General features: G+C 41.0%; 1 protein-coding gene across 3 annotated transcripts in view; it reads right to left on the bottom strand.

Moving 5' to 3' along the window:
• kiaa0930 overlaps positions 1 to 25,363 on the bottom strand; it is a 103,298-nt gene that overhangs the window by 39,450 nt on the left and 38,485 nt on the right. For all 3 annotated transcript variants that reach the window (XM_060839450.1, XM_060839451.1, XM_060839452.1), the window contains exon 2: positions 3,312 to 3,460. In XM_060839450.1, coding sequence (XP_060695433.1) covers positions 3,312 to 3,460 — 149 coding nt within the window. The remainder of the gene's footprint in view (positions 1 to 3,311; positions 3,461 to 25,363) is intronic.

Genomic DNA, 25,363 nt, shown 5'->3' with positions numbered 1-25,363 from the left:
TTCAATCACCACAGCCACAAACCAAATCAGAAGTAACCAGTTTAAGGGTGTGAATGTCTCCTGGAACAATACCTCCAGATAACTTGACCCCCTCTATGACGCATTGCAATGTCTGAAGTTATGACTCCAGCTCAATAATGCGGAGCTGCTGATGTGGTTGCTATGGAGTAATGCAGGGATCACCAGACCCCAACATGCTATACATCACCTGCTGTGCTATCTTTTCTTTAAAGCATTAGGATTTCAAGATTCAAACATCACTTAATAGTTATCTGCATTTATATTATAGATTTATCTCATTACTCTAAATTTCATAACACTCAAGTCTCCTCCATACCATTTAAACTCCTATCCCAGTTTAGATACAGCTGGTGTGTGGAACCGATGAGTCACATTGATGGATTGATGTTCTTTTTACTTAAAAAGATATTAACATACTGCATCAGTTAAATCAACAAGAATAATAACCAGAAGTAAGTGACCAATCATTTGCTTCAATTGGAAAATAATTTAGAAGCCAAAAATAGTTGATGAGAAACACAGAAATCTTTGAGCATATTATTTGTATTTGAAGTCTGAATACATTTACTAGGAAATGTACATGTTGTTTAGTGCTAAATAATTACTATTCAAAGTAGAACTAATTAAAATCTGAAAGAAAGAAAACTTCAGCCATGTCCACAGCACAGCTCATGAATAATTATTCAAGTGCACATAATCCCTTGGCAATTACCAGAGAGTTGAATTCTCCATGCTACTGAATAATTTGCTTTTATTGGGTGGGTGCACTCCTTAAAGGAAGCTGTGTCGAGAAAAGATGATCCTTAAATTTAATGTTGTTTGCTGTCTAGCTGTGGCGAAAAATTTGAACAGCCAGGGAATCTCATTATGCCAAAGATGCTGTACCTGTAACAATACTGCGTGTAAAACAAAAGGCAAAAAACCAAGAGTGAAAATCTATTCAGAGTGGCAGTGGTGTAGAACAGAGAGAGATTAGAAACCATTCTGGAGTTTTTTTTAAGTGAGACAGCCCTGAATTGCTGATTTTTTCCATCATCCAGTATAACATCCCACAAATATATAGTATTGAAATTGCTGTGTTTGCTGTTCCATGTGTGCATACACCATGGTGTTCCATGACTCAGCACATGCTGATACCACTGGCTCCACTGCACCTTGTAATTTGCCTCAAATCTATTCAGATTGTTTCCATCAAATTCAATTTTGGGGGGTGGGGAAGAGCAGGAGGACAAGGACAGGGATAACTGCTCTACTTTATGGCTCAATAAATTTAAGTGAAGACAATTTTTAAAAATCACATTAGAAGTGTTCAAACATTTTACTTTTAATCAATACAGAATTTATATGCATCAAAACAATACGATCAGATTGGCAATCTGTCAGCATTGTCCTGGAATTTTCAGGAATTACGGATTTTTCAAACAAGTAAAAACATAGCACAATTAGCAGTCATTTTACAGTGAATAGCAGGACAGTGGACTCCCTCATCTTTGGGATGACAAGGACATCATTACTGATAATAGAGGGGACTTGAGGAATATTCCTTTGCAAATAATGAGTCTGTAATTTCAGATATGACCACAACATATGATTATTAAGTATGCTGACCACATTATTGCGCTTATTTCCAAGAGCCCAACAGCAGAAACGGTATTTTTTTAAAAAGCAATTCAGCTCATCAAGCTACCTCCATCCAAGAAAGTAACACGAACAGCAACCATGTGTGAGCTGCATTTAAGTTATTAAGGATGCTGCTACATTTAGATGTAGTCTAGATGACAGTGAGTGTCAGTTTCCTTATCCTGTTGGCAGACTGACTCTTTTGTAAATCTGCAATTCTGTGATTCTGTCAGTGTAAGAGAGTTATTTATAGCTATGTTTATAGAGCAGCTTTAATATAGTAAAACGTCGTAATGCATTTTGGAAGGATATAAATCGGACAGAATTTGACATAAAGCCACAAAAATATACAAGACTATTGACCAGAAGCTTGATCAAAAATATCAGTGTTAAAGAGGGTCTCAAGATTGTTGATTAAGCTTTGAAAGTGAAGAACATATTTTAAAAAAAACAGGAGGAAAAAAATCTAAGTTTGCAAAGAAAACTAGAGCAATCCCATTGCTGTGAAATTCCTTTCAGAAAACAGAGTTGTACAAGTTGCACAGCTTTGAAATGCCAGCCTGGTGTTGGATTAGGATTTCCTTCCATCTAATACCCATTAAGCAGCTTTCTTTCAACTGCAGCCTCAAATCTCAGATGGAGTGGAAATGCAGTGCAGTTGCTAAAATGCTATTCAGGCATTCTGCTGAAATATCACAAGAGAAAAGAAATTGCTTTTTTCATTTTCCACAGACAAATATTAGCTAAGCAAAGGGAATCTCAAACAATGGTCAAATATACCTGAATTGTCCTGCCCAATTTACTTTATAGTTAATAATGTATCCCTTCCACAAGACAAACTAAAAGTGTATTTAGGGCAAAAAAAAACATTTTACTCATTATATTCACTCTCGTCAATGAATATCCCAAGGTAATCTAATCTTTATCACCATGAAGAGCTCCAAAGAAGTGTGTGTCTGGGACCTTCCAGTTTGACTTTAGTTTGGGGCAGCAATGCAAGAATAAAGCCATGTTGCTGCATGTATGGCCCATCTTTCAACAAGGTCTGGACTGATCTGACTGCTCAGCATTTGGTGTGGGGAGCTCGGTGGAGCTTGCTGTTGAACCTTAGTCTGCACGTGACATTCCTATTAGCTTTCTGTCAAAGAGAAGAGGGTGGGCATATCAGGTAACAACTTAAACTACACTGAATGGAAGGTCTTGTACTGCTCCAGGCACAGTCCCGGTTCTGAACTAGAAGCTCCAGGTCCTGTACAACTTCTATGAAACTTCACATTTTTATATTCTATTCCCCTTGCAAGAAGCACAAAAGTAATACCACCATAATGACTCTGACCCCAAGTGAACTAACTACAGAACTGAATATATCAAAACAAAATGTAACAGTTTCTTCCCCTGTAAGCTTTTATGAAAAGTTTTAATTTCATGAGATTAAATTGATTATATACAAAAATTACACCCAGGGAAAAGACTCCCTAGCAAGCTCTCTATTTAACCATTCCTTACTTGATATTTATTCATTTAAAAGGTATTGGAACAATTAATAAAAAAACTGAAAGGAAGCCAAAAGATTTGAAAGTTCAATTAACAGCAAGTCATTTGAAAGCTCAGAAAAAGAAGGCATGAACTAACTAACATGAAACATCTTTCGTTTCATCGCCTGTGCCTACCTGCTTGCCGTCACTGCTGTCTGGACCAACAAAGGTCAGTTTGCGACGTACATAGAACAACATATCATCTTGTCTCGAGGCCCATTTCTCCATGAAGTAAGTTGAAAACATCCAGGTCCAAAAGACAATCCGGTCATCTTTGAAACAGCCTAGTAAGCAAATAAATGGGCTAAGTGGAAATCTGATAGAACATTGGTTAAACTTTTTGCCTATTAACCTCTGCCAACAGCACGATGAACTCTTCTCTCTATCCCCATAATGCTGTTCGCACTATAGAATACATAGTTCTCAATCTTTTCGACATAGTGGGCAAAACCAATAGAAAGGTCCATGTTTTGTTTAATAAGCAAAATTTGCCATACAAGCTATTATTAGTGTTGCATGGTGTCTTCATAGCACAGGTGTAGCCAGTCTTAGGTTTAGGGGGAAGATGTATTTGTATCAGCTCCCCAATGTCTGAGTAATTGTGTCTGACCAGATGTAATTTTACTTATTGCTATTGTGCAGTAAATCTTATCTAAAAACAGTGCTCTTCCATAGATTTTATAGACACCCACAAAAGAAAAAAAAAATCAAACAGTTCAATTTTGTACAATAGCAGATCAAGAAAACAAACATTGGAGTTTGACGCTATCCAAACAAACCAAAGACAACTCTTACACATACACGAATACATTTACAAGCATTTGACGTCCAATAACTGAAAGGCGCCTCATTTAACCCAGTGGTCTTTCCCCACTGCATCTGGCAGCAGCTGCCCCAAGCTGCAGTGCATCCCTCAGCATATAGTTCTGGGCCTTGGAACGTTCCAGTCAAAGTCAACTCCTTGTTCTGGAAGACCAACTAATTTCAAAGCAGACCAAACAGCACCTTTCAGCAAGTTGGTGGTTTTCCAGGCACAGTTCATCTCTTTGCTTGTCCCAGGGAACAGCCCGTGGAGCCCAGTCTCTCTGTATATATTCTACAATGGTGCAGCCTCCGTTTACTAGTTAGGGAGCACTGGTGGCAATAAACTACCTCAAAACAACCCTGACCTAGTACCACATATTGGTAGAGGGGGCAAATTCCACAAAATATAGCAGCTATGGTCATTTGGAAAAATACCACATAGATCTGCAGTGCCGCAGATCTGACTGCCAACAGGAGGAGGTGTCCAATTGAAAAAAACTGGAAGCATATAAGCGTACCATTTTAAAGAGTATAACTGCTTTACTATGATGGGTAATTATACTTCAGCCCCTGACTGACATCAAGACAGTAACAGCTGTAGAAAACAGCAAAAACAAAGTCAAAAAGTGTGGCGCTGGAAAAGCACAGCCGGTCAGGCAGCATCCAAGCAAGAAAGTTGACATTTCAAGCATAAGCCCCTCATTCCTGATGAAGAGCTTATGCTTGAAACATCGACTCTCCAGTTCCTTGGATGCTGCCTGACCAGCTGTGCTTTTCCAGCGTCACACTCTTCGACTGCAACTCTCCAGCATCTGCAGTCCTCGCTTTTCTTCCAAAATCAACAGGGCAAGATCGACACTTCAAAGTCAAAAACTGTATTCAGAAACTGGTTAAAAAATACTAGGACAAGACAGTGGGCCAGAAAAAGGAAGAAAAGCCAGCTATGGTAATGAAATAGAAGTCTTAGTGAAGGAGGCTTTTTAAAAAGAGTAATAGAGCTCCAATAGTAAAGTTAAAGAGCTCCATGGGATAAGGAAATAACATTTTCAAAATATAGTGCAAAGACCAAAAAGGGAAGATCTGGGAGCATAAGAGAGAGAGTGTACCATCTCAGAATGATCACAGCTGCCATCAACATTAGGCCCCACGTTGAAATGGTCCTAAAAGAAACTTAGACCAGGCTTACAGAATGACAAGTCTTCAGAATTCATTACAGCTGATAGTGAGGAAATTCAAAGGCATCTAGCACAAGAAAAACCAGGAAAAATTAAAACTCAGGTAGACAAGAACTCAGTAATTAAGCAGTGATTTCAGTGGGAAGATTTATAGAGCTGCAACCAGAGAACTACATGGTAATATTTGTGTAGAACAAAGTAGATAATGTTGTAGACCTGAACAAGGGCTTATGCCTGAAACGTCGATTCTCCTGCTCCTTGGATGCTGCCTGACCTGCTGCGCTTTTTCAGCGACACATTTTTCTGCAATGTTGTAGACCTCACTGGTGGGAATTCATTTATTTTACCCAGCACAAAGCAGGAAAACTGTCTTGGCTGCAGAAGATGTACAAACCCTAGAAAGCAGGAAGCCATCATGTTGATCATTAAAATACATGGTAAAACTCAGTGATCAGTGCAGAGGTATAGTATTACAAAGAAATATTTTTAAATGTAAAACCATAACTTATTATACAATGTGTAGTAACAATTTAAAGCTTTTTAAAAGGAGTATTAATATAAATTTTAAAAAGACTAGCAACAAGAGAATATCCTGCAATATTGCTGAGGCACAGTCTCGCAAACTTGACATTCATTCAATTTAAAACAGAATTGATTAAAATAGAAATCCAAGCTGAAAGAATAACAGATTTGAATCAATATTGAAATGGTAAGGTTTAAAATATATTTACAATAATAAGATTAATCAGTACATCAACAAGAAAAGATATACTACTTCCTAGCAGATTAAATGTCAGAAATGGACCACACAGCACTCAAGTCTAGACTTTAAACAGAATCAGAGTCAAAGGTTCATAGGAACAGCATTATTTCAAAATTAAACAGTCTGATGTTGACCAAGTTCATACATTATTTTCCAATTATGGATGTTACTCCTCAAAACACCAAAGCATGCAGACACTTTTGAAGCTGTCCTGAGAGATTTTGGTAAATAACTTAAGAACAAATAGAACTTTGGAGAAAGCTATTCAAAAACGTGCTGGAAGCAGACACCAACACTCAGACGATGCAGAAAATACAACCATACTTCAATGAGCAGAGTCTCTTCACTTAAGATATGGGCACATGACAAGCTGAGCCTACAGTGAAAACTAGTTAAACATCTGATGCAAATGATCAGAGTCAGTGCTGCAGGATAACAAAGCCTCATAAGCACAGACCATGTCCAGCTGTTACTAAGAAATACATTTGAAAAATTATATGCCTCCTCCAAATGACATGCAGAATTGGGACCATATTGCAGAACAGCCCAAGTACTGGCGGTCTACACAAAAGGACATTGCCTTCTTTAGAAAAAAGATCATTGGAGAAGATACTAGAGGGATTCATAGGGGAACTAGCCAATCCTGATGAGCTAGAAGAAAACAGAATATTTCTACAATCGGGGAGGTCTTGTTGATTTTGATTAAAGCAAAATACTGCAACTGGTGGAAATCTGAAATAAAAGAAACTCAGCAGGCCTGGAAATAGAAACAGTTAAATGTTTGAATCCATTATGACTCTTCTCTGTTCATAGTTTGCTTGATACAGGAACAAAACGTTACAGTCCTATCAAACCAGTTACCATGGCTGGAGAAGGTGTTAAAGCTCACAGAAATAAGACTGCATGGTGTTCATGAAGTAACTACCTGAAGTTGTGAACTCCACAAGTTATGCCACTATGGCGTGCAGAACTATGGAAAATACACAGTTCACAATTAATTAATTTCACTTCAGAGCCTCCACACAGGTCTTGACCTTCATGAAAAGAGAGTTCAAAGAGATTGCAATCCTCCCGAAGAGCAACTGGTCCAGAAGCAAACAGCTGTCCAATCCCTCCTCCCACACAAATCATTATTGACCAACCCATTAAAAGGGACAACTAGAAGATGGGGTCTATGACAAATCCAAGAAGGAGAGAATCCATAGAGAGAGCGAGAGAGAGAGCAAGAGCGAGCTTTCAGGAGCTGAGAGTCTGATAAAAGTGTTTTCCCCCCACTAGTTGAATAGTGACAGTGGGCAGCTGAATGCTTTCAGGGTGAGCAACAACTCTAGGGAGGTTAAATGCATCTGATTCCATGGCAACCAGACCAATAGGTCACTGATTCAGGACGGTCAAGACAACAAAATCACTCAATTATCCAGGATAATGTAACAAAAAAAGGAACAAAATCTTCCAATTAGACAGAGATTGCCTAATCCAGAAAGCCAGGATATTGCAAGGAAGGAAGTACTTAGCTCAACGGAGCAGCTGTCTTTCCAGAAAGAAATTCTTGAAGATTCAAAGGTAACAGACCATTAACAATATCCTCTGTGAAGGATAGCCAGGAGGCAAAATTATCTTCCAGTAGAGAATACCAACAGATCAGAAGCAGGATCAACTGTCCTCAAGAGAGATCTACCATTCTTTAAAATCCAAAGAGTGTGTTTTTTATATAAAATGTATTCCTGTGATGAGGGCATCCCTGGTTAGACTTGCCCCTCCCTAATTGCCCTGAGGGCAGTTAAGAGTCAACCACATACCTGTGACTCCAGGTCCACAGTAAAGGATGGCAATTTCTTTCCCTAAAAAGCCATTAGTGAACTGGTTAGTTATTCTGACAATTGACAATGACTCCAGGCTCCGTGAACATTACCTGTATCTCTGGATTAACAGTATTGAATTGAATTTATTGTCATGTGTACTGAGGCACAGTGAAAATCATCTTCTTGTGAGCAATACAGGCAGATCACAGTTAAATAGCATAGATAGTAAATAATAGGTAAACAGTGGCAAAAACAAAAACACAGATACAGGCGAATGTTAAGAGTTTGAAAGTCCATTCAGTATTCTAACAGTAGGGTAGAAACTGTTTCAAAACCAGCTGGTGTGTGTGTTCAGGCTTCTGTACTTTCTCCCTGATGGTCGAGTTTGTAGAATAACATTGCCAGGGTGGGATGGATCTTTGAGAATACCGGCAGCCTTTCCTTGACAGTGGGCCTGGGAGATTGGCCTTTATGATTGTCCACCACTCTCTGTAACTGTTTCCGATTGTGAATGGTACAGTTGCCACACCAGGTAGTGATACATCCAGACAGAATGCTCTCGAAAGCGCACCTATAAGAGTTGGCAAGGGTATTTGCCATCATGCCAAATTTTCTCAGCTACCTGGAGGGAGAGGAGACATTGCTGGGCCTTTGTAACCAGTGCGTCCACATGAAGAATCTAAGAAAGCTTGTTGGGAATGACCACTCCCAGGGGCTTGACACTCTCCACTCGTTCCACCTCTGTGCTGTTAATGTGTCAGGGAGCATGAGTAACATCCCGCTGAAAGTCAATAATGAGTTCCTTGGTTTGGCCAACATTGAGAGCTAGGTTATTCTCAGTGCACCATTTTTCCAGGTCTTCCACCTCCCCCCTGTAGTCTATCACCACCAGCCGAGATTCGACCAACTATGATGGTATCATCAGCGACCTTCTAAGTGTTATTTGGCGATGCAGTCATGTGTATACAGTGAGTACAGCAGGAGCCCAAGTCCACACTTCTGGGGAGCTCCAGTGATGAGCATTAGTGAGGATGAAATATTGTCAGCAACTTTCACTGATTGTGTCTGTGGGTCAGGAAACTGAGGATCCAGTTGCAGAGAGTGAGGCTTAATCTGAATTCACTAAGTTTAGTAATCAGTCTCGAGGGGATAATAGTATTGAAGGCTGAACTGTAGTCAATGAGTAGGATTCTTACACAGCTGTTCTTGGTGTCAAGATGTTCTAGGGAGGAGCAAAGGGCAAGTGATATGGCACCTCACGTGGACCTGTTGGTCCGATAGGCAAATTGGAGTGGGTCAAGAATAGTGGGGAGGCTGGAGTTAATTAATGCCATGACCAGCCTTTGAAAGCACTTCATAACCACCGAGGTTAGGGCCACTGGGCGATAATCATTGAGACATGCTGCGTGAGCCTTCTTTAGGCGCAGGGATGGCCCTCTTGAAATAAGCAGGGACAGTGGCCTGCTGCAGGAAGAGGTTGACGATGTCCAAGAAGACCTCTGCCAGTTGATCTGCGCATGGTCTGAGTGCACGGCCTGGTACTCCATCTGGTCCCATCGCTTTCCTTGGATTCACATAAAAGGAAAACTGATCTGACCTCTGAATGCAGTGGTTGTTAGGGATAGGTTCATTAGGAGTTGTCAGAATGGGTGTTACCTCTCCGCTGAAATTCTGCTCAAAGAGAGCATAGAAGGCGTCGAGATGATGTGGAGGGATGTGTCATCATTTGCTATCTTGCACTGTCACTTTTTAGAACCTGTGACGTCATTCAGTCCTTGCCATAGTCGCCGGGTGTCTGTCTGGGTCTCTAGTTTGGATCGATATTGGTCCTTGGCTGTCGTAATGGTTCTGCGAAGGTCATACTTGGATTCCTTATATTTGAGTGGGTCTCCTGATCTGAAAGCCTCTCACGGTTTCTAGCAGGTTCTGTATGTCCTGGAGTTTAGATTAGAGTGGTGCCAGAAAAGCACAGCAAGTCAGACAGCATCCAACGAGCAGGATGCCCCTCAGATGCTGCCTGACCTGCTGTGCCTTTCCAGCACCACTCTAATCTAAACTCTGGTTTCCAGCATCTGCAGTCCTCATTTTTGCCCTCTATGTTCCAGATTAACTTTTGCGGTATGCAGTCCCCCACATACTCGCTGATAAAATCTGTGATGGTGGTGGCGTACCTGTGATTGTTTGAACACGGCCCAATCAGCCAATTCCAGACAGCACCAGAGTTGATCCTCTGCCTCCTCCAACCAGCACTGGACCTGTAGGCCATCGTCTCCCCAGTAGTGTGGAATAGTGCAAATTTCCTGGAATTTGGTATTTGTGACAGACATTTTTGGAGGGAAGATTGGATAGGAGTAAGAATATATTAGATGTGATTAAATAATGATCTAACTTTGAGGAATAAAACTCAAGAGACGTTATAGAAAGTAATGGCTCTGGACTTTGTCTTACATGGACTTCTACTCAGGGCACACTGTCTGTATGGAGAAAAGGAATTCAACCCTAGCTTTTGGAGCGAGATGTTTATGAGCCAGTTCTGCCTTCCAACCATAGACAAAATCCTAAAATAGCTTAATCAACATATTATACATGAGGACTGCTCTCAACACAATGAAAGCTTGCCACATTTGGAAGTGTTGCTGGCTTGCCATTCATTTATTGCACACATTGGCTTTTCACCAATGGTAACAGGAACACATGCAAATTAAATTTCATAATACACTTCCTAAAATGTGTTGACTCTAAAATTAAATATGGTAATATGTTGACTCAAATGTGCAATCCACAATTTCAGTTCACTTTCAGTAACTGTGGGACTGGTTAAAATAACTGCAAGAACTGTGGATGCTGGAAATCTGACATACAAAAAACTAATTGCTGGAAAATCTCAACAGATCTGGGCAGCATCTGCAGAGAGAAAACAGAGTTAATATTTTGGGTCCAGTGACCCTCCCTCAGAAATGCTGTATTGGTTTGATGATTTCACAGCTGAAAGTGTGTTGCTGGTTAAAGCACAGAAGGTCAGGCAGCATCCGAGGAACAGGAAATTCGACGTTTCGGGCCAGAGCCCTTGATTTCACATGTCACCAGTGTTGACTCAGGACACCCAGCCTCCTGAGAACCTGGTAAACACAGGATCAACCTCAGATATCGATCAAACCTGCAGCAGTGAGTCGTTATTGATGACTGAAACTTTGCATGTAGCATGAAGACAATTATCTTGTTGAGCACCTTCAAGACATGCAAAGATCCAATGCCACTGCAAGATGCAGGAATGGCCTTTGTGATCTCATAATATTGCAAGAAATATGCATTTAAGATGTAAAAATTAAAAATACAAAAAACCTGTTATTGACAGATTTTGCATTCACTTCACTCCAATACAATTTAACCTAGAGTGTTAAATATTATATTTAATGCTTTTTAGTACAATAAATTGAGCCTTAGCAACTATAAATGGCCATCAAGTCCGAGCTGGATGCAAATCACAAAACTGGTGTGTGTTATTAATGAGCTCTAGTTTTGAATCAAGTAGATTGTATCACTATATTAAGTACTTGCAAATTGAGGAACAGTCCTTTTTGTGTTGAGCCAACTTACATGTGTGAAACACTTATATTAGAGTTACTTCTGCAGGAGACAAAAAAGCAAAGTAATAACTCAGAATATTGACAGAATGTTGAAACTCCACTGCTATTTCGGGTCATCAAGTATGAGTACTGAAAGTTCGAGTGGCAGAGAACAATAAAGTTGGGTGACTGATGACTGACTGCAGCATTTATTGTGAGAAGTGCAATAAAGTGACAGACATTCTGTATAAACACAATCCAAATGGACCTTTGTGGGGATTTCACTGACTCAATGCATCCAAATCCTTTTGGACAGCACTAGGACAGGCAGGAAGAAGAAATAGGGTCACTTGAGCATAAAAGTTACAGTTTGGGTAAGGGAATAGAGAGCAGTAAAATACTGTAACCCATACCCAAATCAATTACTTTTTCATTTAGTTACCACTTTCTTCCAATGGATTCCAAATTCAAGAAAATTTCACTTGCAGTGAAAAACCTTACAGTGTTACATATAGTTTGTGATTATGTGTCCTCCAATCAATGAGTGGATGAGTATTACAGTCAGTTAAGAAACATGTTCATGATATCATCAATGCATCATTTCCTGAAGGTGAGAGATTTCATGCTCCATCTTATCACAGTTCACTTGAAGCATGACACTACTAGAAACTTTCTCCTCTGTTGGAAAATTGTAGCTTAATATTAGCTCAAACACTGATGCACCAGAGGAATATATTGTTTGTATATTATAGTTAGTTGTCATAAACATCTTTGGATTCTTCGATGCCATGATATTCACACTTCGTTCTTACATTACAAAATGTAAAATACCCTGTAGAAGGCTAACTCCCATCTCCCATTAACTACCAAGTTTCCATTCTGCAGTTAATAGAAGAGTAAGTTAGGTCCTAATCATAAACCTCACTTTGCTCATAATTCTTTATCTCTTTTTTACATTAATGTTCTTATTATCTTAGTATAAAATGTTTCAAAGGTAGTTGATCCCATCCTGTGCTATGTAATGTTTGCTCCATCCCACATTTTGATATTTTTAAGAGAGCAAGTCCAAATTCAAATTCAAAATGGAATCTAAACATCGGAATTCTTTAAAACATAACTATAGTGCTATTACATAGACTGGAATTGTGAGAAAGTACATAATATGCCATTAGTCTGTTAAAAGTTACACTGAAAAGGTTGGTTTACACGTGCACATTAATGGCAAAGTAATAAACAAACAAGCCATAAATAGTAGTACTTGTTATATGAACAGAACATGTCAGACCTTATACTAATGAGCCATGTTATACAAAAGGGCATGTTTTTAATAAACTGCATCAAACAATAAATCAGAACACTGAGAAATGATGGCCTGCCCTGGTATGAAATCTCTAGAGAATTCAGTACAGGTCATTCTGCTATAATGAGTGTTGCGTTAATGCAAATTCAACAACACGGTTGACAAATTGGGGAGTGTTTCTCAAGTGCGAACCTTTTAAAATGGTACTGCCTGTAACACAATTACGTCACCAATACTTTAAGCACTGTTTCTCAAACGTGATTTTTCTATAAATGTGGGGTTGCTCAAGGATACAACTATTGCCTTGTAGAACAACAACCTGTACTCTTAAAATTAAGGAATCCATCCTGAAAAAGGTGTCCAAGACCAAGTTAAAAATCACAACACCAGGTTATAGTCCAACAGGTTTAATTGGAAGCACACCAGCTTTCAGAGCGATGCTCCTTCATCAGGTGGTAGTGAGGGCTCAATCCTAACACACAGAATTTATAATAAAAATTTAGTGTGATGTAACTGAAATTATAGATTGAAAAATTGATTGTCTGTTAAATCTTTCATCTGTTAGAATACAGTGACAGCTTCACTTCTTTCATGTGTAAATCACAAAACCTTCTTTTAAAAAAGTTGCATTCTCAGGATAGTTAGACAATATGTTGAAGGTGTTGGCCCCCTGTGTTCTCTGTCAATGCCACAATGTTTAGATTGTTTTCTCACCTTTTAGATTAGAATCAAAGTTTTACGTGAATTAATGCAATTTTTGAGCAAAGTACAATGTAACTCTACAAGTACAAATTCACCCTACAAAATGTGCGCGCGCATGTGGGTCTTTGTCTGGGTTGGGAGTTGTGAGTGAGAGTGAGTGTGCGCACGCGCGTAGTGAGTGTAGAGTGTCACCTGTAATGTGACATGAACCCAAGGTCCCGGTTGAGGCCCTCCCTATGGCTACTGAACTTAAATATCAGCCTCTCCTTGGCCACTTTTTAACTGGTCCCTGTCCCGAAGTCTGCCTTGGAGGACGGGCACCCGAAGGTCCGAGGTCAAATGTCCTGGACCACTGAAGTGTTCCCCAACTGGGAGGGAACACTCCTGTCTGTTGATTGTTGTGCGGTGCCCATTCATCCGTTGTCATAGCCTTTGCTCGGTTCCCCAATGTACCATGCCTCAGGGCATTTCTGCCTGCAAATGTATAAGATAGACAACGTTGGCTGAGTCACATGAGTACCTGCCATGTACAAGGTGGGAGGCATCCCCACGTGTAATAGTGGTATCTATGTCCACACTCTGACACGTCTTGCAGCGTCCACCGTGACAGGGTTATATGGAGTTGTCCTGAGAGCCGGGCAGCTTGTTACGAACAATGATCTGTTTGAGGTTTGGCGGTTGTTTAAAAGGCAAGTAGCGGAGGTGTGGGGAAGGTCTTAGTGAGGTGCTCATCCTCATTGATAATGTGTTGCTGGTCACGAAGAACATGGCATAGTTTTTCAGCTCCTGGGAAATACTGAACAATGAAGGGTACCCTGTCGGTTGCAGCACGTGGCTGTCTTCTGAGGTCGTCATTACGGTTCCTTGCTGTGGCACGTGGGAACTGGCAGTCGATGAGTTGGGCATTGTACACAGTTCTTGTGAGGGCATCCCTGAGTACTTCCAGGTGTCCATCAAGTTCCTCCTCGTCTGAGCAGATCCAGTGTACACGTAAGGTTTGTCCATAGGGAATGGCTGTTTTAATAGGTTTTGGGTGGAAGCTGGAGAAGTGTAGCATTGTGTGGTAGTCTGTGGGCTTGCAGTAGTGTGGTGCTGAGGTGTCCATCCTTGATGGAGATACATGTGTCCAAGAATGAGACAGATAGTTGAGAGTAGTCCATAGTGAGTTTGTTGGTGGGTTGAAACTTGATGTCACTGTGTAGTTTTATCAGTGACTCCTCGCCATGGGTCCAGAGGAAGAAAATGCCATCAAATGTACCTGGTGTATAATGTTGGTTGGAGATCCTGCATAAAGAAGTCTTGTTCGAACCTGTGCATAAAAACGTTGGCATATTGGGGTGCAAATTTGGTCCCCATGGCTATTCCATGTGTCTGGATAAAGAACTGGTTGTCAAAGGTGAAGACATTGTGATCAAGGACAAAGTGGATGAGTTGTAGGATGGTGTTTGGAGACTGGCAATTGTTGGCATTGAGTACTGAGGCTGCAATACCATCATTGTGGAGGATGCTGGTGTCCTCCAAGGGGGACTTCAGGACAGACAACCGTGAAAACTGGCCGAGCAGAGGCTGATAGCCAAGTTTGGTACACATAGGGAGGGCCTCAACCGGGACCTTGGGTTCATGTCACATTACAGGTGACCACCATTGCACTATACACACGTACAGATGCGCACACAGACACTCACATACACCCCCTCAGACTTAAGACTCTACACTCACACATACCCCCCAACTCAAACAGAGACAGACACACAGACAGACAAAGACTCATATGCACACATTTTGTGGGGTGAATTTGTACTTGCAGGGTTACATTGTACTTTGCTCAAAAACTGCATGCATTCATGTAAAACTCCGTTATCTCACTTTTTAGATTAGAATCAATCTAAACATCAGGTCATAGACAGAGAACACAGGGGGCAAACACCTTCAACTTGTTGTTTAGCTATCACCATTGTTAACAGCTAATCCGAGAATGCAACTTTTGAAAAAAAGGTTTTGTGATTTACACATGAAAGAAGTGAAACTCTCATGGTATTCTAACAGATGAAAGACTGAACAGACAATCAATTTTTCAATGTATAATTTCAGTTACATCACACTAAATTTTTACAATAAATTCTGTGCGCTCTCGGATTGAGCCCTCCACTATCACCTGATGAAGGAGCGACGCTCAGAAAGCCAGTGTGCTTCCAATTAAACCTGTTGGACTATAACCTGGTGTTGTGATTTTTAAACTATTTATTCCCAGTTTAACACCGGCATCTCCAAATCCAAGACCAAATGCTTCATGGGAGAAGGAACCAACCAGTGGCCTGGTCTTGAGCAGCACATATTGGAATAGGTCCTTGAAGCTAGTTAGATAAATAGAGATCATTCTAGTGATCAACTGGGCAAAACTAGCTCAGTCTCAAACAACATCTAGCTGGTGGAGATGCAAACTAACTGAAGACCATGACAACCAAAATTACCAGTTTCCAGTGATTCAACATCAGACGACACCAATACCCATTATACTACATCGGCAACATGAATGAAACATCCATGAACTTCGATAAGCCCAATAGCTAAACTGTGGAATGAAAACATTTGAAACCACACATCATGGTGCTACTAGCCTGCATGGGTGATAGAATAATTTTTTAGAAGCCTTCAGTAACTATTAGATACAAACAACGCCGAAAATTTAGTTTCCTGCAGAAAGTTTGGTACACATCATGACAGTAGTCGAAATGGATGAAGATGGAATTATCAATAGAAATCAATAATGTAGAAATCACAGCTCATCATTGTGGGACATATCCCATAAAACAGAGGAGCTCAAAGGTCATCTTCAAAGAAACATCATTCACAATAGAGTTCTACCAGAGACTTTAGAATTCATTGTTCAACTATTGGATGGGTCTCTCAACAACACCACAGAAAACCTGCACAGTTATTGCTTTTGCTGTTTGAAATCACGTAACGCTGGACATCAGAGTGGGTCTGGGAAAATTAACAAACCGTAAAATTCTCCACTGACCTTGGAGGAACTGTTTGGGCGAAGTTTACAGCACAGAATCAGATAAGTTAATTGTTTTAAGTGGCCTACAGAAAGTCTGCAGTAGGGAGTAGAGTAGGTTCTTTCTTGATTATATGTTTTTTGCGATATGTCTCTTGATTAAACTTAAAATATAAGCCATAGCTATTAATCTAACCTGGGGCAGTGTTTTGTAAAGGAATAAGATGGTGTTATTTTCTGGGTCTGTAGATTGTGAAGGAGCAAAATGGCCTTTAGTAGAGTGATATGTGCTTCTTGTCAGATGTGGGAGTTCAAAGAGTGTTTAAGGGTGACTGCAGATGATATCTGCAATAAATGTTAGTTGTGAATCTTATCAGATTGAATGAATCAGTTGGAGAGTCAGTTAGAAGCAATGAGGAATTTCCAACAGCAACCGTATGTTGATGGATGGCAGTTGTAGGAAGGGGAGGTGGGGAGTCTCAGATACAGTCAAATAGATGGGTCAACTCCAGGAAAGGTAAGAGAGGTAGGCACTTAAGTGCAGGTGTATTCTGTGGCTATACTCCTTTCAAACAAGTATGCTGTTTTAGAAAATGTAGTGGGTGATGGATTCTCAAGGGAACGTAGCATGAACAGCCACGTTTCTGGTATTGAGATTTGCTCTAATGCAACGAGGGGTACGTCGGGTTTCAAGAGATCAACTGTGTTAGGGGATTCTCTAGTCTGAGGCACAGATAGACATTGCTCTGGCCAGCAGCGAAAAAGCAGAATGGTGTGTTGCTTCCCTGGTGCCAGGATCAAGGATGTCTCAGAGAGGGTGCAGAATGTTCTCAACTGGGAGGGGAACCAGCAGGAGGTCATTGTACACATTGGAAACAATGACATTGGAAGGGAAAAGGCTGAGATTCTGAAGGGTGATTGCAGAGAGTGAGGCAGGAAGTTAAAAATTAGGTCCTCGAGAGTAGTAATATCTGGATTACTCCCGGTGCTACGAGCTAGTGAGGGCAGGAATAGGAGGATAGAGCAGGTGAATGTGTGGCTGTGCAGCTGGTATATGGGAGAAGGATTCACTTCTTTGGATCACTAGAATCTCTTCTGGGGTAGAAGTGACCTGTACAAGGAGGACAGATTGCACCTAAATTGGAAGGGAACTAATATACTGGCAGGGAGATTCGCTAGAACTGCTCGGGAGGATTCAAACTAGTAAGGTAGGGGGGGGTTGGGACTTAGGGAGATAGTGAGGAAAGAGATCGATCTGAGACGGGTACAGCTGAGAACAGAAGAGAGTCAAACAAACAGTCAGGGCAGGCTGGGACAAGGTAGGACTAATAAATTAAACTGCATTTATTTCAATGCAAGCGGCCTAACGGGGAAGGCAGATGAACTCAGGGCATGGTTAGGAACATGAGACTAGGATATCAAAGCAATTATAGCAACATGGCTAAGGGATGGACAGGACTGGCAGCTTAATGTTCCAGGATACAAATGCTACAGGAAGGACATAAAAGGGAGGCAAAAGAGGAGGGGGAGTGGCATTTTTGACAAGGCATAGCATTACAGCTGTGCTGAGGGAGGATATTCTTGGAAATACATCCGGGGAAGTTATTTGGATGGAACTGAGAAATAAGAAAGGGATGATCACCTCATTGGGATTGCATTATAGATACCCTAATAATTGGAGGGAAATTGAGAAACAAACTTGTAAGGAGATCTCAGCTATCTGTAAGAATAATAGGGTGGTAATGGTAGGGGATTTTAACTTCCATACAGACTGGAACTGCCATAGTGTTAAAGGTTTAGATGGAGAGGAATTTGTTAAATGTATAAGAAAATTTTCTGATTCAGTATGTGGATGTACATACGAGACAAGGTGCAAAACTTGACAATCTTGGGATGGCACGGTGGCACAGTGGTAAGCACTGCTGCCTTGCAGCACCAGAGACCCAGGTTCAATTCCCGCCTTAGGCAACCGTCTGTGTGGAGTTTGCACATTCTCCCCGTGTCTGCATGGGTTTCCTCCCACAGTCAAAATGTGGTTAGGTGATTTGGCCATGCTAAATTGCTCACAGTGTTAGGTCAAGGGATAAATGGAGAGGAATGGGTTTGGGTGGGTTGCTCTTCAGTGGGTCATTGTGGACTTGTTAGGCCGAAGGGCCAGTTTCCACACTAAGTAATCTAATCTAATCTAAAAATAAGGCAGGGCAGGTGACGGAGGTGTCAGTGGGGAAGCACTTTGGGGCCAGCAACCATAATTCTATTAGATTTAAAATAATGATGGGAAAGGATAGACCAGATCTAAAAGTTGAAGCTCTAAATTGGAGAAAGGCAAATTTTGATGGTGTTAGGCAAAAACTTTCAAAAGCTGATTGAGGGCAGATGTTCACAGGTAAAGGGACAGCTGGAAAATGGGAAGCCTTCAGGAATGAGGTAACGAGAATCTAGACAAAACATATTCCGGTTAGGGTGAAAGGAGAGGCTGGTAGGTAAAGGGAATGCTGGACGACTAAAGAAACTGAGGGTTTGTTAAGAGAAAGAAGGAAGCATATGTCAGATATAGACAGCAGAGATCGAGTGAATCCTTAGAATAGTATAAAGGAAGGAGGAGTATACTTAAGAGGGAAATCAGGAGGGCAAAAATCAGGAAGGCTATCATGAGATAGCCTTCGCTAATAGAATTAAGGAGAATCCAAAGGGTTTTTGCAAATATATTAAGGACGAAAGGGTAACTAGAGAAAGAATAGGGCCCCTCAAAGATCAGCAAAGCGGCCTTTGCGTGATGCCGCAGAAAACGAAGGATATACCAACTGTGTATTTTGCATCAGTATTTACTGTGGAAAAGGATATGAAAGACAAAGAAAATAGCGAAATAGATGGCGAAACCTTGCAAAATGTCCATATTACAGAGGAGGAAGTGCTGGATGTCTTGAAACGCATGAAGGTGGATAAATCCCCAGGACCTGATCAGGTGTACCCAAGAACTCTGTGGGAAGCTAGAAAAGTGATTGCTGGGCCTCTTGCTGAGATATTTGTATCATCGATAGTCACAGGTGAGGTGCCGGAAGACTGAAGGTTGGCTAACGTGGTGCCACTGTCTAAGAAGGGTGGTAAGGACAAGCCAGGGAACAATAGATCAGTGAGCCTGACGTCAGTGGTGGGCAAGTTGTTGGAGGGAATCCTGAGGGACAGGATGTACATGTATTTGGAAAGGCAAGGACTGATTAGGGATAGTCAACATGGCTTTGTGCATGGGAAGTCATGTCTCACAAACTTGATCGAGTTTTGTGAAGTAGTAACAAAGAGGATTGATGAGGGCAGACCAGTAGACGTGATCTATATGGACTTCAGTAAGGCATTTGACAAGGTCCCCCATGGGAGGAGACTGGTTAGCAAGGTTAGATCTCACTGAATACCGGGAGAACTAGCTATTTGGAAACAGAACTGGCTCAAAGTTAGAAGACAGAGGGTGGTGGTGGAGGGTTATTTTTCACACTGGAGGCCTGTGTCCAGTGGAGTGCCACAAGGATCGGTGCTGGGTCCATCGTAATTTATGTAAATGATTTGGATGTGAACATAGAAGGTACAGTTGATACCAAAATTGGAGGTGTAGCGGAAAGCTAAGCAGGTTACCTCAGTGTACAATGGGACTTTGATGAGATGGACTAATGAACTGAGGAGTGGCAGATGGAGTTTAATTCAGATAAATATGAGATGCTGTATTTTGGAAAGGTAAATCAGTGCAGAACTTATACATTTAATGGTAAGGTCCTGGGGAGTGTTTCTGAACAAAGATCTTTGAGTGCAAGTTCATCATTCCTTGAAAGTGGAGTTGCATGTACATTGGATGGTGAAGGCGGCGTTTGGTATGCTTTCAGTTATTGGTCAGAGAATTGAGTATAAGAGTTGGGAGGTCATGTTGTGGCTGTACAGGACATTGGTTGGGCCACTGTTGGAATATTGCATGCAATTCTGGTCTCCTTCCTATTGGAAAGATGTTGTGAAACTTGAAAGGGTTCAGAAAAGATTTACAAGGATGTTGCCAGGGTTGGAGGATTTGAGCTGTTGGGAGAGGCTGAACAGGCTGGGGCTGTTTTCCCTGGAGCGTCGGAGGCTGAGGGGTAACCTTATAGAGGTTTACAAAATCATGACAGGCACGGATAGGATAAATAGACAAAGTCTTTTCCCTGTGGTTGGGGAGTCCAGAACCAGAGGGCATAAGTTTAGGCTAAGAGGGGAAAGATATAAGAGAGACTGAAGGGGCAACTTTTTCACAGAGGGTGGTGCCTGTATGGAATGAGCTACCAGAGGAAGTGGTGGAGACTAGTACAATTGCAACATTTAAAAGGCATTTGGATGGGTATAAGAATAGAAAGGGTTTGGAAGGATTTGGGCTTCATGCTGGCAGGTGGGACTAGATTGGGTTGGGATATCTGTTTGACCTTGACAGATTGGACTGAAGGGGTCTGTTTCCATGCTGTACATCTCTAGGTCATTCAAGGATCACATTTGCATCGAGGCGGTTGGACAGACGAAGGGGTGGAAGTAAGCACGTTACTCCCTTGACGTTTTGTGCAATTGTTATCAAATCTGGGGATGCAATATTGTAGTCACCAGACCATTCAAAAGAACATGGAATATGCTTTCTGTGGATGGAGGGGAAGGTGATCTGTTGTAGATATGATTCTGACTAAAGAGTGGGCTCCTTACAATAATGCTTTAACTAAAAAGTGAGTAGGAATGAACTTGAACGGTGTTAGATATCAACAACAATGAATGAAACAACTTTTTAAAAAGTGTTTTGATTGTGGTTCAATGGATAACTTTATAGAATTATCACTGATTTAATTATTACCAGTGTGAGGTTTACTTTGCAAATATCACAATCACTTAGACCAACAGTGACAGTTGACATTTTTTATTCCGAGAACAACTTGAACCCTATTTTAGGGAGTACTTTTTCAGGCTTCAGAGATCGATTTATGTGCTGTGATCTACATTAAATCTGGTTAATGTTATATCAGTGAAAACAGTACAGCCCTTGGTACAAGCCATTCTCATCTTTGAACACGCCTATCCCCATACATTAACAGCGCAAAGGTAGAATGAGCAGAGAGTGTCAAGCTCCTGGGAGTGGTCATCAACAATAAGCTTTCTTGGGCTCTTCACGTGGATGCACTGGTTACAAAAGGCCCAACATCACTTCTTCCTCAGGCAGCTGAGGAAATTTGGCATGACGACAAATACCCTTGTCAACTTTTATAGGTGCGCCATAGAGAGTATTCCATCTGGATTACATGGTGTGGCGACTGTTCCATTCAAGATCGGAGATGGTTACAGAGAGTGGTGAACTCAACCCGGACAATCACAAAGGCCAACCTCCCATCTATAGAATCCATCTACCAGATCCACTGTCAGAGAAAGGCTGCCAGCATCCTCAAAGATCCATCCCTCCCTGGCAATGTGTTTCACAACCTCTACCATCAGGGAGAAAGTACAGAAGCCTGAACACACACACACGCCAATTTTGAAATAGTTTCTACCCTACTGTTGTTAGGATACTGAATGGACTCTCAAACTCTTAACATTCACCTATACCTGTTTTTTTTTTTATTTTTGCCACTGCTTACCTATTATTTACTTATCTATGCTACTTAGCTCTGATCTACCTGCTTTTCACTGTGCCTCATTCAATTCAATGTGAAACCTCAGATAGTGGCCCACTCACCTCCAGGTCAGAAAGGTCACATTCCACTTTACAACTTGAACATCATGTAGGTTAACACCCCAAACATCGTGTTGATGATTTTGATTTGATTTCAATCACAAGTGAATTGGAAATTGTGTCCAGCTGGCTAAAAAACCATCAGATGCCTAGTCCTGTTTTCCCAACTCAATACATTCAACCTTCTGGGGTGGAAGGGATGGATGAATTCTACCGTTCAAAATGATAATAGCAACTTGTCTATTAACCTGCATCACATTCCAGATGCAGGTTAATGGATTCCAGAACCACGGTGGCTCAGTGGTTAGCACTGCTGTCTCACAGCACCAGGGTCCCAGGTTCATTTCCAGCCTTGGGTGACTGTCTGTGTGGAGTTTGCACATTCTCCTCGTGTCTGCGTGGGTTTGCTCCGGTTTCCTCCCACAGTCCAAACATGTGCAGATCAAGTGAATTGGCCATGGCAAATTGCCCAGTGTTAGGTTACATTAGTCAGAGGGAAATTGGACTGGGTGGGTTACTCTTCGGAGGGTCGGTATGGACTGGTTGGGACGAAGGGCCTGTTTCCAAACTGTAGGGAATCTAACCTTTTTATCTGGTGCACAGGAAGAGAGGATAGGCAATCTCATTGAAACAGACAGAAATAAGGGATCTGACAGGGTAAACTGAGAGGATTTTACCTCTCTTGTTAGAGTCTAGGACCACAGGACATAGTCTCAGAATTAAAGAACACCAACTTAAGACAGAGATTGAGAAGAAATTTCTTCTCAGAGGGTTGAGTATCTTTGGAAGTCCTGGCCCCAGAGAGCTATGGGACAGAGGCCTTTGTGTGTATTCAAGGATGAGATAGATAGTCCTTGCTTAGTAGAAAAATCATGGGTTACAGGGAAAGTGGATCAGCCACAATCCTATCGAACGGTGGAGCAGGTTCAGTGAGCCAAATGGCCTACTCCTGTTCATATATCTTATGGAATTATGATCTTAGAGACTTATGGAAGACATGGAAACAAATCCTGTACTCCAGACCCAATTTCTCATGGAATGTCCTGCCCATGCATTCAAAGATTTTCACGTTGTGAATCAGCCTGTTTAGTTACAAAGATCTGTGGCAGACATTGGTGATCAAGTAAACGTTACCCTAAATGGAGGGACAGCTGATAATGCTGACAATAGGAGTCCATGCCACACTGTCAGAAATATTAAACTGGTAGCTTGCCAGCTCTCTCAGGGAGACTTAAAAGATCCCGTGACATTATTTCAAAGGTGACTGCAGACATTATCCCTATTGCCCTGGCCAGTATTTATCCTACACTGGAGGTACTCTATGATTCTATTGACTAACATCTCCAGATCAGATTACACTCTCATTCGGGAAAGCTTGCTGTGCAGAAATTAGCTGCCGAGTTTCCTACATTAAAACAGTGACTACAATTCACAAGTATTTAATTGGGTGCAAGTGTTGAAAGATACTATATAAATTCAAGCTTTAAAAAAAACTCTCCTTAACTTTTTGTTTCAAAAAAGGAAGAGATTTATTTCATAATTGCAGTAACTGTCAAAAATGCTCACATTACAGCCTGAAACGTTGACTCTCCTGCTCCTCAGATGCTGCTTGACCTGCTGTGCTTTTCCAGCACCACACTCTGACTCTGATCTCCAGCATCTGCAGTCCTCACTTTCTCCTGGAGGATTGCAGGAAGTGACATGATTTGTCCTGGGAGCTGACTGATGGAGACAACTTGTTGCTTATCAAATATCAATGAGTAAAGTTAAAAGTGGGAGTTTGGGGAAAATACTGTTGTGGTACAGTGGTAGCATCTCTACCTCTGAGCAAAGAGGCATGTGTTGAAGTCCCACTTACTCCAGAGTTGTGTAATAACATCTTTGAACAGGTTGAGGAGTAAATATAAAAGGCTACCCAGTCACCTCAGAAAAGGCTTTCAGAGATTCCAGCTGGTAGTGAGCTGGGACTTAACATTCTAGAACCTAGCTCCCACACTGTTAAGTGTTTTCCTTTTGCTTTTATCCTAGGAGTTAGGTAAAATCAGTCATGCTGCGGAAATTTCAATGACTGATTCTACTAGCCTCCCAGTGTAATAATGCATGCAGAAATTGTGAACACATGCAGTTTCACAGCCATCTATTAATTGGCACAACTGTGTGCTGGAGGGAAACAAACTAACCATAGTGGCTTCAAAGACTTGGGAGAAATTAATTACAGCTTCCAGGAAGAGATTTCTTTAAGCTCCACATATTGTGAAAGTTATCTTGTTTCATTAAGTGACAATTAACTTAATCTGAACAACTACACACACAAGAGCAGTTCTTGTAGCATGTCAGAATCTCTACACTGTGTGGAAGCAGATCATTCGGTCCATTGAGTCCACACCTACCTTGGAAGGGCAACCCATCTAGACACACCCCCTACCCCATCTCTGTAACCCCACATTTCCCAGATCACCTGAGAGTTAAGAAAGTGGACTTTTGCCAAGAGTCCGGAAACGCCCATCAAATCTATTGGAGAATGGGGTTATGACCACAATGCTTTTTGTGGGATCTTGCTGTGTACATGGTGGTTGCCCTTTTGTCCTGTATTACACCACTTCAGAAATTTGGAACATTCTGATTTTGCAAAAATTTTACATTGACAATCCTCCTTTTAATATTCAAAAAAAGATGTTGGAGGTCAGATGCAAAAATCATTTGGGACCTAATGCTAATTTTTTGTAATCCTTTCCTTTTAAAGCAAAGTTGGTTTTTTTATTAAAATTTACATTTCGTCGTATTTTATCTTTTATGTCAAAGATAAACCATTTGAGATCCAGCATCTTTTTCTTTCAGATTGCTAGTCAGCTATGAACAGTCACCCCGTGCCTCCACAAGCACCATTTCTTTTTAACATTTATATTCGTTGTCTCTTTGAAAAAAAAAATTTTATTGAGAAAGATTGAGGTGTTTTTTTCCACAATTACAAAATTACTACCAAAAAGTATAACAGTCTTATAACAACAGTAAACAAACTATTACTCTATTCCACAATTTAATAAAAAAGAAAAAACCTACGCAAACTATGATTTATTACATCAATAAAAAAAAACACTAAGTTAAACCAAATTGAACAAAGGCAATTTAAATTAAAGTTAAGTTACAACACTCTGCGCAATCCCACCAAAGTTCCCCATCACCAGGAACATTAGTAAGCAAACCCGTATTTGTTCAGAATTCTTCCCAGGGGTCCTCAGCCCGCCAGACATAGCCCTCATGGTGATACAAAGGCCCTGACCAATATAACCGATAAGTCTGCATCTATATAGTTCAAAAAGGGTCACCACATCCTATAAAAGAGTCCCATTTTCTG

This window comes from Hemiscyllium ocellatum, chromosome 19 (assembly GCF_020745735.1).
Source record: "Hemiscyllium ocellatum isolate sHemOce1 chromosome 19, sHemOce1.pat.X.cur, whole genome shotgun sequence".
NCBI classification, from domain to species: Eukaryota; Metazoa; Chordata; class Chondrichthyes; order Orectolobiformes; family Hemiscylliidae; genus Hemiscyllium; species Hemiscyllium ocellatum.
Note: the sequence above shows the minus strand (reverse complement) of the source record. Positions and strands in the feature narration are given on the sequence as shown.